Source organism: Chrysemys picta, chromosome 10, assembly GCF_011386835.1.
Source record: "Chrysemys picta bellii isolate R12L10 chromosome 10, ASM1138683v2, whole genome shotgun sequence".
Classification (NCBI taxonomy): Eukaryota; Metazoa; Chordata; order Testudines; family Emydidae; genus Chrysemys; species Chrysemys picta.
Genome location: NC_088800.1, coordinates 75,591,858 through 75,604,795, shown reverse-complemented (window position 1 = coordinate 75,604,795; position 12,938 = coordinate 75,591,858). Strand labels below are relative to the sequence as shown.

At 44.2% G+C, this 12,938-nt stretch overlaps 1 protein-coding gene across 1 annotated transcript; it reads right to left on the bottom strand.

Moving 5' to 3' along the window:
• Positions 1–724: 724 nt before the first annotated feature.
• LOC101952123 (cytochrome P450 2K1-like) lies at positions 725–12,153 on the bottom strand. The gene is made up of 10 exons (XM_024102362.3): positions 11,723–12,153; positions 10,506–10,590; positions 7,022–7,184; positions 6,673–6,822; positions 5,776–5,936; positions 3,946–4,119; positions 3,190–3,331; positions 2,390–2,577; positions 1,392–1,533; positions 725–944 (listed from the first exon to the last, which is right to left on the bottom strand). Exons 1-10 carry the CDS (start codon positions 11,851–11,853, stop codon positions 757–759), a joined length of 1,524 nt encoding a protein of 507 aa, XP_023958130.2. The 5' UTR covers positions 11,854–12,153; the 3' UTR covers positions 725–756.
• Positions 12,154–12,938: the final 785 nt, after the last annotated feature.

Below are 12,938 nucleotides of genomic sequence, written 5' to 3'. Positions count from 1 at the left end.
TCCGCGATGCAGGAACAATCTGGCCCTAGGTCTTTTCCACCTCTACTGTGATTCTGAGTCCGCCATTGCAAGGTAGCGCCCCCTGTTGGTGTAACACAGCAGTTCTGGCAATTAGAGAATAAGCTGTCATACCACAGATCACCCCTTTCTCTCTGTAGCGGGGTGGTCACCTGCTCCTGCCTTAAAAGGCTTAAATCAGCCCTGGGAGAGGGCTGAGGCTGCGAGAGGGCTGCTGCCGTAGCTGGCCTTATAAAGGCCAGGGAAGCCAGGAGCTAAGGGAGCCACCTCCAAGCTCTTGAGGGAGAAGGGCCTGGCTGCCTGGGAGCTGACAAAGGTACCTAGAGTGGAGCAGGGCTGGGGAAAGACTAGTGGAGCTGGGGAGCTCCGGCCTGGAAAACCCGCAGGCTGCAGGCCATAGTCTGAGGCGATATGGGGATAGAGGGTGGGGGGTTCCCTGAGGAGGGGAGACCCAGATCTGTGGAGGCACTGCCAGAGGGACGCACCGCAGCCTGAAAGGGGCACCGGGGTCCAGGAGGGACTCGGGCCCAGCAGCAAGCGGGACACCGGCCTGCAGAGGGCGCTCCGGAGGCTGGAAACACTAATTCCCTGGATAACCAGCAGGAGGCGCCGCAGGGGTGAGTCCCGCCCCGTGACACTCTCCATTAATTATCTTTTGTTTTTTGCATTGTTGCAATCAAAGATCCAAATTCAGACATCAGCCATGGACAATATTTATTGCATTCAGTTACATTTCAGTTATTCACGGGGCACAGCACAAATCAGATGGGGCATTGGGTTTAAGGTAAAGCCAACGTCAGCAGTGAGATCTAGATCGGCCTTCGCCACCCCTGGAGGGGGCTGGAAAATAAATTTCCGGAGCAAACCCGCAAAGAAGAGAAAAAGTTCCATTTTGGCGAGTCCTTCTCCAACACAAGCCCTTCGTCCTGTAAAGTTAACCAACATGGAGGTCAGCGGAACGACAGTCAGCAAGGCATGGCTCGGTCACTGCCTTTGTCTGAGATCTTTTAAATTGTATATACAGTCTGTAACAGCAGCCAGAGGAGCCCGCCGACACCACTCCCCCTTCCCCCAATCTATATATCAGAAGGGCTATTTAAAAGGAAGTGGATTCTGCCCATTCAGGAAGTTGTGAGAATCTGTGACTGTTCCAGGTGTCTGGAGGTTGGCAGACAAAGGAATTCCAGTGTCTACCTATGTGCTTTGGATGACATATACCCAACTTTCCCAAAGTACCATTTAATCTGGAGAGCCTCAATTTCAAGTGCCTCATTTCAGACATGTTTGGCCTGGTTTTCAGAGATGCCGAGCATCCGCTGCTCCCGCTGTACAATCAGCATAACTACAGACTGAGCGCAGGAAGTTGTTGTTACCTATGGAGAATGGTATAAATGCCTCCTTCCTAGTAAAGCTCCCATCAGCGTCAAGGAAGTGGGAAGGGTTGAACTGATCTGGTGTCTCCCAGTGCGATTTGTCATTCAAAACTGAGGTCAGCAGAGGAATCACTTCTATTCCCTGGAAGGAATAAGGGAAACTGGCAGGTGCAGCAGCCAATGGTCTGTGGTGGTCACTCTCACAAATTCAAGGTTTCAGAGCAGCAGCCGTGTTCGTCTGTATCCGCAAAAAGAACAGAAGTACTTGTGGCACCTTAGAGACTAACAAATTTATTAGAGCATAAGCTTTCGTGGACTACAGCCCACTTCTTCGGATACATCCGAAGAAGTGGGCTGTAGTCCACGAAAGCTTATGCTCTAATAAATTTGTTAGTCTCTAAGGTGCCGCAAGTACTCCTGTTCTTTTTTCACAAATTCAACTCATTCTTCCATGCAAGAAAGCAAACAGCGGATGGATTTCTGAGCAGGATTAACTAGCTCTACGGGATATTTCCTTACTCTGTGGAATATTTAATCTGGTAGATTCACGTGCATAGAAATAAACATCAGAACAGGAAGCTATAAGCATTGTTTATGGATGTTTAGTACCCAGAATACATGGTTTTTGATACTGAGACCGGTTAACATTCCACTTCTTCCTCCTCACCTCAAAAAACAAAAAATTGATTTCTTTCCTAAACGTTTTCATTCACCCTCCGAACAAAGATCCAGCACAAACTCTGTGCTCAGATAAGCAAATGTAAACCCAGAGTAACTTCACTGACAACAGTCCAATTACTCTGGATTTAAGTGGCTATAACTGAGTGTAGAATCTGGCCCATAGCTGCACCATCCATTCTGGATGTAGCACAGATGGTAGAGGGAGGGATTAAATACCGAAAGACCAAACGCCAGAACTTCGTATATTTATTTTCTTATTAGTTTTTCACAAAAATGCATGAATATTTGCCGTTTCTGTTGCCAACCTCAAAACTTACCTTTGGGATCATATAACCCCTGAAATTTACATCGGTGGAAGTTGAACGCGATACACTCATTGGGACAATATTGGAAAACCTTTGTATTTCATGTATCACTGCATCAGTGTAAGGCAGTTTTTTCCTGTCCTCCAGCATGGGCATTTGTCCTGGCTCAATGACCTGATCCATTTCTTCCTGAATCCTTCCTTGAAAAGGAAAAAGGAGAGGGATTGCGGGTTTCCAGGAATGCTGAGGACACATTACCACAGGCTGTGATCTCACTTTGTCTTGCAATCTCAATAGGATTACATTTAGCCAGGAGTTGGATGGCACTCCTCAGTAGCAAAATCTGCATGCTGCAGAAATTCAAGCGGGTGGGTTTGTAGGTCCCTCAGAGCTGTTATTGGGCCAATGCAGAGTTAGGGGGTATTGTGGGAAATCCTGTGCCTGATTCTATTCTCACACCAGTGTCACTCCATAGTCTTCAGTGGAAGTGAGAGCAGAATCCAGCCCACCATCTCTCAGATAAGATGGGAAACCTATGAGTTTGTTATGCTGGTGTAACCTGATAGCTTGTAAGAGAGTTTTGATGGGTGGAGGCTTATGAACAGAACTGGAATTCAGCTTTTCTTGTTTGCTTATCTATTTCAGTTAAGATTAGCTGAATGAAACCTCTTTGTAAAGCTAGCTGTTTTCTAATTTAGCACTTAATTTTTACTCAGGTCTCAACTGTGGGAACCCTGCTGTCTACCTTCTGTAACTGGAGACTTGATTAGGTATTTAACAGACTTTTATAAGAGATTAGTTCTTAGTCTTACTCTGAATCTCTGGGTATTTCATCATCAGAAGAAGACCCCAACGGACAGTGGTAGATGTAGTCTCAGTGCCAGCAGCAAAGAGGTCCAGCGTTGAGAACAGAAGATTCTCATTGTGAAAGTGTGTGAGAGAATTTCTCGACTCCTTCAAAACATGCAAAAAATGAACATTAGTTCTACAGCAAATGATACAGATGACTTTAGCTTTTGTATTTTTTTGATCTTTGTTCCAGCTGTGTATGGATATATATTAGGGTGAGTTTACCGCTTTAGTTTATTTTCGTTATAGGGAATAAAAGGGATATACTGTAGACCAAACACCATGGAATAGAAAAGAATTGGTCATGCTGCAGGTATGCAAGGAGTGATTGTATCATCATATTAAACAGTTACTGGACCCTCAGTTATCTCAGTAAAGGATATCACAGAAACATCAAACTGTTAGCTATGAAGATTAGGATTTGGCAACCCTTACTCACATTCAGTAATAATTTACTCCCCCACTAGTCCCATTAATTTCAGTGGGACTACTCTGCTAATGAGGTCACTTCATTAGTGATTTCAATAAGACATGGTGTAAGGTACTGTTCAATGTGAGTATGGGTAGCAGGATCTAGCCCTGGTCTAGAGTATTCTGATCACAACAAATCTGTGTCTTCACATCTCCCGTTCCCTGCCAGATGCTCAGCATTAATAAATGAAGTGAAAGCGAACAGAACGGAAAGATGCAAATTAAGCTGAGAGTTAGCTTTAAAGTACCTGCTGTTGCTTCATCAGAAACGCATCAACAAAACCTGTTAAGTTGTTTTCATTAAACTCCTGCCTGTGTTCCTTAAAGAACTTCTCCAGAAAAGCATTCAGCTCATCTACATTTCGTAGCACGGTCTTTGGGGCTCCAAACAGAAATCCAAGAGATGGGTAGAAATTATATAACTGGGAAAAACAAAAGGATTACTGCTCACCGGCATTGTGTTGAGCCCGTGTAACATCTATACATAACATGGGTGGAGTCGGCATTCCACACATCACACCATTTGTGCCCTTAGTCTAATGGGGTCTGGCAGTGACCAGAGTTTGATTCTCTGAGAGCATGGAGAAGAATCCCCAGGGGGTACTTAGCTAATTCATGTATGTTTCTGATGTGCCACAAGCAATTCCTTCCTGACCCCCCACATGTGAACTACGGATGCCCTGAAGCATCAAGATTGGAAGGTCACTGTATCCATGCTTTAGCTTGTACAGCCCAAACTGTTATGAGTGATTATAAAGCTATTATGTCCTTTCTATTCCAGCCCTCCATGTTTGCTCTCAATCCCTCTCCGACAACAGATTCCTCAGTTTGTTTATATGCTGCATAGAGAAGCTTTTCCTTTTATTTTACTGCTTTTCAGTTTCATTGAGTGTGCTGTGTTAGGTGAAATTCACTCCTGGTGCAGAGGTCGGTGGTGAGGATGGGTCTTCACACTGGCCTGAAATAGGCCAGCATTGATGGCACTGCTGCTGGGGTTATGACGGGGAGAGGCCTGGGACCCATCCAGGTGAGGGGAAATGGCTCTGATTTCCCACCCAAGTAGCACAAAGGGGATAGTGACCCCCACATCGGCTGGGGGTAGCAGCCACAAGGGCAGACCACAGGTTGTGAGAGTCAATTTTCTCCCCCCCCCCAAACCTTCAATTGCTGGGTCTTTATGTCAGTAGAATGAATGTCACTTCTTGTGAGTGAGTTGGGGAAAGGCCCCTGCGGTCAGTTTTCACTTGGCCCTTCACGGGTTGGTCCATTTCAGTCACGTTCCCCATTAATCTGCTGTTTCCTTTTCAGGGAACATCCCCATGTCGCAGCAGAAAGGAATTAAACCTTAAGCACACTCACTCTGCTGCTTCCCACCTTGTCTGCTGTGACACTGAGAGCCACAGACCTGGAGGGTGGGGATCTGAGCACAGAACCAGAGCAAAGAGCACCCACTCTGTTGCACTCAGAGACCACCAACACCCTGTAAACCAGCTAACTGCCCAACCTACAGCCCAGCCCCGTCCCACCCAGGAGGCAGGGAGAACAAACAGGAGGAACTGAATGTCCCAGCAAAAGCTGCTGGCGCAGCAGGATGGCTTGAGGTGAGAACATCTAGTATGTGATGATTCTGCATTGGATCTGAGGCACCAAATTCTGTCTGGGTTGGTCTGGGGGAGAGGTAGCCAGAATGCACAGTCATGCAGGAGGCAGCCAGAGTGCTGTTGCTAGCACTCCCTGAGCACCAGAGGTAGAAGCCCAAAGGGCCGCAGGCAGTGGTGCACGCGTGCTAGCATTGGGTAGCCGGGATGAGGAGTTAGGAATATGCTGTTTCTCCTTAAAGGACAACCAAGGGTCTCTGCAGAGCATGGGCTCCTAATGACCCGGGAGGCATTCTGTCTGCAACTGCTGTGTTCTAAAGATTTCCTCTGGTCATCACTGCTTGGTTATGATGGTTGCTCCCTCTCCATACAACCCATCCCATCCCCTCTTCATTTCTAGCTATTAAACCCAGCAGTTAGCCCTAAGTCTGGTCAGAGTGGGAATGTGTTAATAAACCCCCCCAAATTAAAAATAATTACCTGTACCATAGGAGAGCCCAGCAATTTGGTATTTTCATTTAACAATTTCAGCAATGTTAGAAATATGGGATCTTCATATTCAAACCTCTCACCGAACAATATAGAGCATATGACATTGGATACAGCACTGTTCAGTATCACCTTTGTATCAAAGGGTTTCCCTATGTTTAAAACAATTAAAACAAATTGGCTTTGGAATTGCAGTCATGTGCTGAAAACATCAATTTCAGTCTACCATACAGAAGTGCTCACTCTCAGGTAGAAATGGCTAGATTTTGTTTTCTCTAGAGCGATTGACTACGTTCTGGTACACGCTGAGGTAATGGCATGTAAAATGGCACATACAAATGAGTGTGAACACAGAATCAGAGCCTTGGTTATGGTTTCCTTTGAACATGTTGTCCTTAACTCTTAGAGCTAAACAAGTTCATCACCCAGGATATGAACCAGGGTTATCTTTTTAGATGCTTAAAGCCTCAATTCAGCAAAGTACTTAAGTATGTGCCTCACTTTAAGCATATGAGAAATCCCATTGATGCCACATGCTTAAAATTCAGCTATGTCCACACTACACAGCTTTTAGCGACATGGGTGTGCTGCTTAAAGCCATGCAATGTAGCTGCTGTTTATCGGCAGGAGAGAGCTGTCCTGCCAACAAAAAAATTCCACCTCCGACAAGCGGCAGCAGCTTTGTCATCAGGAGAGCGCTCCTGCCAACAAAGCACTGTTCATACTGGTGCTTTTCATCCGTAAAACTTTTGTCGTTCGGGGTGTGTGTGGTTTTTTAACACCCCGAACAACAAAAGTTTTGCCGACCATGTCCTTAGGCTCATGCTAAAGTACCTTTCTGAACTGGGGCCTAACCGTCCATTTCAGGATGAAATTCTTAACACTCACCCTGGTGAGATTCAAAATAGTTAATGAGGAAATTTAGCTCATCAAAAATTCGCACTTCAATGGTTTTCTTTCCAACTCCAAAATCCCGTAGGGTAGATAAGGTGAATCTTCGCATTGTTTTCCATAACTCTCCATGACTGAAGGCTATGCCTAAAATACAGGTGAACACACTGGTATTGAGTTTGATTAATGAGTGCTTGTAAAGTACATTTACTTCCTTGTTTGAAAGCTGCTATGTACTTTCAAAGTATTCTATGTATGAAAATGTGTAGTAACAGGATGATTTTTCCTTTTCATAAGAATACACTAAATATGATCAAATTCAAAAACAAAACAAAAGTTTGTTTACCATTTCCATGTGTTGTCTTCCTAAATATGGGTATTTCTGCCCTTTCTCCAAATTCTTCAGCATGATTTAAAAGGGCATCCTTAATGGTCTCGTAACCAGCCAGCACCACTGCCTTTCTGGGTCCAAAATGTACAGTGAATATGTTGCCATACTTCTCCGAGAGCTTCAACATGTAAGTAAATATGTTAATTCAGAAACAGGTCTGGATCCCAGATGTAGCTAACAGTATACCATCATCCGTGTACACTGTTTTTGGCTCATACAAATGTAGTAACCCCACAATCTTCTAAGCCTGACATGCCTCTCACACCCGGTGGGACAAGTTCTGGCTTCAGAATACACTCATGGAATGAGATCAGCTTTATATAGTGCTGAGGTCAGAATCCAGCCCAATAAGAATCCAAAGGGCCCAACTCTACGCAGAACTGAGCACCCTTAACTCCCATTGACTTCACTGGGACTTTGCAATGACTTCAGTAGAATGGGAGGCATTCAGGGACATATTTTTAAAGGTATTTAGGCACCTACAGATGCAGATAGGCACCTCCTAGGATTTTCAAAAACACCCAGGTGTCTGACTCCCATTGAATTAACCAGAAGATGAACCATTGTACACAGTAGCATACACAGCATATGCATGGTTACAGGCATAATTTGGCACTGCATTGGTTACATGAAAATCTTTGCACTGTATGTAAAGAACTCTCCCAGTCACTGCAAAATGAACGTTTTTCCTTCTAGCTTTTAAATATTGGCTGTAGAGCAGACCACGAAGCCCGAGGAGTTTCTTGTGCTCATTCTAAAAGCCTCTAAGAATGTTTAGCTAATTGGATCATTTAATGGGTAAAAATTCCAGCGCCTCTTCTCTACAAAAGAGATGTTGTCAGACTTGGCAGTTACAGGAGGCTGTAAAAAGAACAGGAGGACTTGTGGCACTTTAGAGACTAACAAATGTATTTGAGCATAAATAAATGTATTTGCCTTTGCGATAGCTGATCGGAGGTGAGTCAGATGCTGTCCCCTGTTCTGACTGATTTGTGGCTTGGATGGCAGAGTCACCAGAGCAACTGCTATGCCACTGTCCTGCTGGCCCCTAATTTGAGGGGCGTGTCTGGAATAGCTTCAGTATTATCTTGTGCTGCCCCCCATCTGTCCGTAGCATACGCTCTCTTGTCTTATACTGAGGCTGTAAAGCCCAGATCCTCAAAGGTTTTTTGGTGCCCAACTCCCATTGATTTCAAAGGGAGTTAGGAGTCTAAATAACTATGAGGATCTAAGCCTAAGCTGCTTGGGGCAGGGACCATGTCTTCTTTGTGTGTGTCCACTTCCCAGGACAAAGGGGACCATGATCTCTGACTGAGGCCTCTAAGTGCTACTGCAGTGCAAATAGTAAATATTAAGGGCAGAAAGGGGAAGTGGTCAAGATATCCCATGACCTGGCAACATCCAGCTGATAGAACAGCTCCAGGGCCTGTGTGCAACTAGGCATAACTTAGAGCAAACCCAAGTTTGCTCTAATTTATGCCAGGTGCCGGTCTGACCCCAGGGCTTGGGGGCATAAAGGTGGTTTGAAGCCACGTTTGCAACCCTTTTTTGAGCTGCATTGAGCACAGTTCAGTCATAGGCTGGGATTCGGGCCAAGTTTTTAATTGACAAATAGATATTTATTAATATATTAGCAGCCAGCGCTAGTGTCTCTGCTGGCATTGGAGGACCATGTCCTGTTTGCCTTACTCAGCTGACAAAGCCCATGGTCTTCACTAGGCTGCTCATGTCAGGCAAGAAGGACTTGGTGAGAGATGCCATTGTAGGCCTACAGCGTTCTACAATAACAGTCCGAAACATTGCCGCTCTCACACCGTGACCATTATAAAATGCTGTAGCAGAGATGTACTGCATTGGGTCCTGTTGACTTATAATAACTTACCTGTTATCAATAGACTTGTGCATAAAGCATTAAAATACAATCTACAACATTTGCAAGAAACAATTCCAAAAATAATTCTATCTCTGGCACTTGTCTCTCCAGTAGTTGCAAGGAGGATAGTGTTTCAGTCGTATCAAGGATTATTTGGTGTCCATCAGACGCTGGAATCCAGCCTTGAGGCATATACTCCTGGATAATGTCACAGGAGCTCTAGGCTTTAATAGCTAGCTAAGAATGAATCATCTGTTACACTCCACAGCAGCTTTGACAATCTAATTGTTCACTCAGAATTTTATATCTAGTTTAAACATACTCTAAGTCATCTGCTCCAACATATTTCATCTTGTTTCGTATGTGCCCAGGTGACGATTTGCAATGCATTATGTACATATTGTAAACCGCATTTCAGAGGCTCCTGTTATTATGCAAGACAAATTGAATTTTGTTTTCATCACATGACGGTTTGAGAGCTTGGGAGATTCTTTGCTGTCTACTTTTTGCACAGCACCATACCACCAGTGGGCAATCATGGTAATTTCCCCGCTTTCCTTCAGTTACTTCTTTGCATGAGTATTTCTTGGCATCAAATCTGACTTGCTGCTGCTGACTTCTGTCTGCAACATGAATATTTGATGTGGCAGACTTGAAGGTAGGAGGAAAACTGGTTGGCAAAATGGCATGCCGTGGGATTCAAAACAGCTTTGAAAGGAATTTCAATTGTTCACACCTCTTCCCAGGAACACCACTGTCATTTTATGAAATGAGGAATAGATCAAATTGAAATATATTTAAGCCATTTTTTTCCTGTAGAAAAAAGGTGTCCATGGAACTGCCCAAATGTGGTGAAATTAAAATCATGCACAAGAATCTTAAATATAGACGTGTTTGGGAATTAGTCGATGGGAAGGAGAGGAAGACACCCCACCACCACCATCCCTGGATACCCAATACAATAGGGTACTTACCTAGAATATGGAAGACCCTGGTTCAAGTCCCTGTTCTACCTGATTCAGAGCACTGAACAATTGGCTATTCCAAGGTGGTGAGTGTGTGTCTCTCAATTTTTTGCAAAAAGAATTCTTGTTTTCCTGCCAACCCTACTTAAATAACACTGGCTCGGGGGAAGGGATGAATTTGCACTTGCCTTAGCAATAAACATCTAACACTGGAAATAATGTAAAAATGAGCAAGTCTGTCTATGTTTGGGGTGATAGCTTTTTAAAAAAGGAGGTACAGCTCGGTCTATTTAATATGTGATCCTTATCTTGCAATCAGATCTACACGAATGTGCCTTACACAAACGCAGTGTCTCATTGGATTAAATGGGGATTGTCACACGCTCCAGGGTCCACTCACATGGCTCTGACTAGAGCATATTTGTGTGTGTGTATGTGTGTGTGTGTGTAGCTATAGACAAAAATTTTAAATGTGTTCATTTTTTTTCACAAATGGCACAATGTAGATACAATGACATCCTCATTCACTAGATTTCCTTTCACTTCCCAATCAGCAAATATTGCAAAGCTCCTTATATCTATTCTGTCATGTCTATCCTACCTCCATCAGCGACTGGAACGGCTTTTTCAGATCCACCACATTCAAGTTCCCGATGAGAGGAAGGGGAGGTGGCCCAGGAGGCAAACTGCAAATTGACTTTTTGGAGTGGGTCAAAAAATAAATGAAAGCCACCAGTCCGCCTGCCAAACAGAGCAGCGAACTAGTGCTCAGGTACTGCAGCAAAACCTTCACCGTGGCCATACTTAGCTCAAGGGACAGCACAGGGCGAGGTGAGCAAATACGTGAGCATCTCATCTTGGTGCTTCCTTTTATAGAGATGCCTGGACACACCCTCTGGGGATGCAGCTCTTTCATAGTGAGAGGGGTTCAGACCTTTGTTTACTTACAGTCAGATCAGATTTTGTTGGGAAACTGGCAGCAAAAGCCCTATTTCAAACACGGATTAACCTCGCTATTATCAAGCCAGAGCTCCTATTTCAGCCTCAACACTTGAGCAGGGGGTTATTTTCAGGTGAATATCCTCAGCAATGTGTTTGAGCACTCAGGAGAGTAAGGGCCGGATCCTGCTCCCATTGAAGTATTGGGCCCAGAATGGGAAAGGGAAGTCCCTTGTGCTGAATTTGCCCTTGGGTTACTCTGGTCCCTGGCTACAAGCCCTGAGCAGCAGAAAATAAAGTGGAAGAGCATAAGGATGGCCATACTGGATCAGACCAATGGGTCATTTAGCCCAGTATCCTGTCTTCTGACAGTGGCCAATGCCAGGAGGAAATGGACAGACTAGGACAATTATCAAGTGATCTCTCTCCTGTCATCCACTCCCAGCTTCTGACAGGTTTAGGACTCCCAAGGCATGGGGAGCATCTCTAACCATCCTGGCTAATAACCTATCCTCCATGAGCTTATCTAATTCTTTTCTGAACTAGGGTGACCAGATAGCAAATGTGAAAAATCGGGACGGGGGTGGGGGGCAATAGGTGCCTATATAAGAAAAAATCCCAAATATCAGGACTGGCCCTATAAAATTGGGACATCTAGTCACCCTATTCTGAACGCAGTTATAGTTTTGGCCTACACAACATCCCCTGGCAACGACTTCCACAGGTTGACTATGTGCTGTGTGAATTTTTCTTTGGTTTCTTTTAAACCTGCTGCCTATTTTTTGTTTGGTTGTTTGTTTGGTTGTTTCTTTTAAACCTGCTGCCTATTAATTTGATTGGGTGACCCCTTGGTTTTGTGCTATGTGAAGGATAAATAACTTTTCCTTATTCACTTTCTCCACACCATGCATGATTTTATAGACCTCAATAATATCCCCTCTTAGTGGTCTCTTTTCCAAATGGAACAGTCCCAATCTTTTTAATCTCTCCACATATGGAAGCTGTACCATACCCTAATCATTTTTGTTGCTTTTCTCTGTACTTTTTCCAATTCTAATATATGTTTTTTGAGATGGTGTGATCTGCACACAGTATTCATGGCTGTACCATGGATTTATACAGAGGCATTATGATATTTTCTGTCTTCTTATCTATCCCTTTCCTAATGGTTCCTAAAATTCTGTTCATTTTTTTGACTGCCATTGCACATTAAGTGGATGTTTTCAGAGAACTGTCCACAATGACTCCAAGATCTCTCTCTTGAGTGGGAACAACTAATTTAGACCCCCATCATTTTGTGTGTAGAGTTGGGATTATGTTTTCCAATGTGCATTACTTTGCATTTATCAACCTTGAATTTCATCTGCCATTTTGTTGCTGGTTTGTCAGCTGGTTTTGTGAGCTCCCTTTGTAACTCTTTGCAATCTGCTTTGGACTTAAGAAGCGGGGTGCAGCGATAAAAGCTGCCTGCAACACTTGCTGTGGTGTGAGGCCTGTGGCTGGCTGATGCAGTCTCGAAACAGGGCGGACCCAGCCAGGAAGGAGGCAAATCCAAACTGAGTGGATGATGAGTTGACTCGGTGCATCTCACAGGCAGCATCAGCCTATGGAGTTGCTACTGGCAATTGCATCAGCAATCCCCAGATATATTCCCAGATATTGTCCAAGAAGTAATGCTCCCCTCTGGTGCAGCACCATGCAAAGGCTCATTCCATTCCTTTGTGTCCAGCGTGAATCTAGCTCTCAAACTCATTGGAGACATAATGTATTCTGCAAAGCAAATTGTTACAGACTCTGCTTGATTATTAGGCCATGCTGTAGTAGAGCCCTTTAGAAATCTTTAATTTTAATAATACTTTTGCTAGGGGCCTCAGAAGCCTCAGGGCGTGAGCTGCTTGGATGGGAAAATGCTGATTATTTATTAATAATAAAACTGCATCAGCCAAAGGCAGCTTGAATCAATAAACTCTAACTAAATTAACAAAGGCGACTGTACATCCCTGTCCGCTCTTAGATGCTTATTATCAAAGGGGTTTTATGGCAAAAAGGGAATAACCCTAGGCAGGGCCGGCTCCAGGCACCAGTTTCTCAAGCA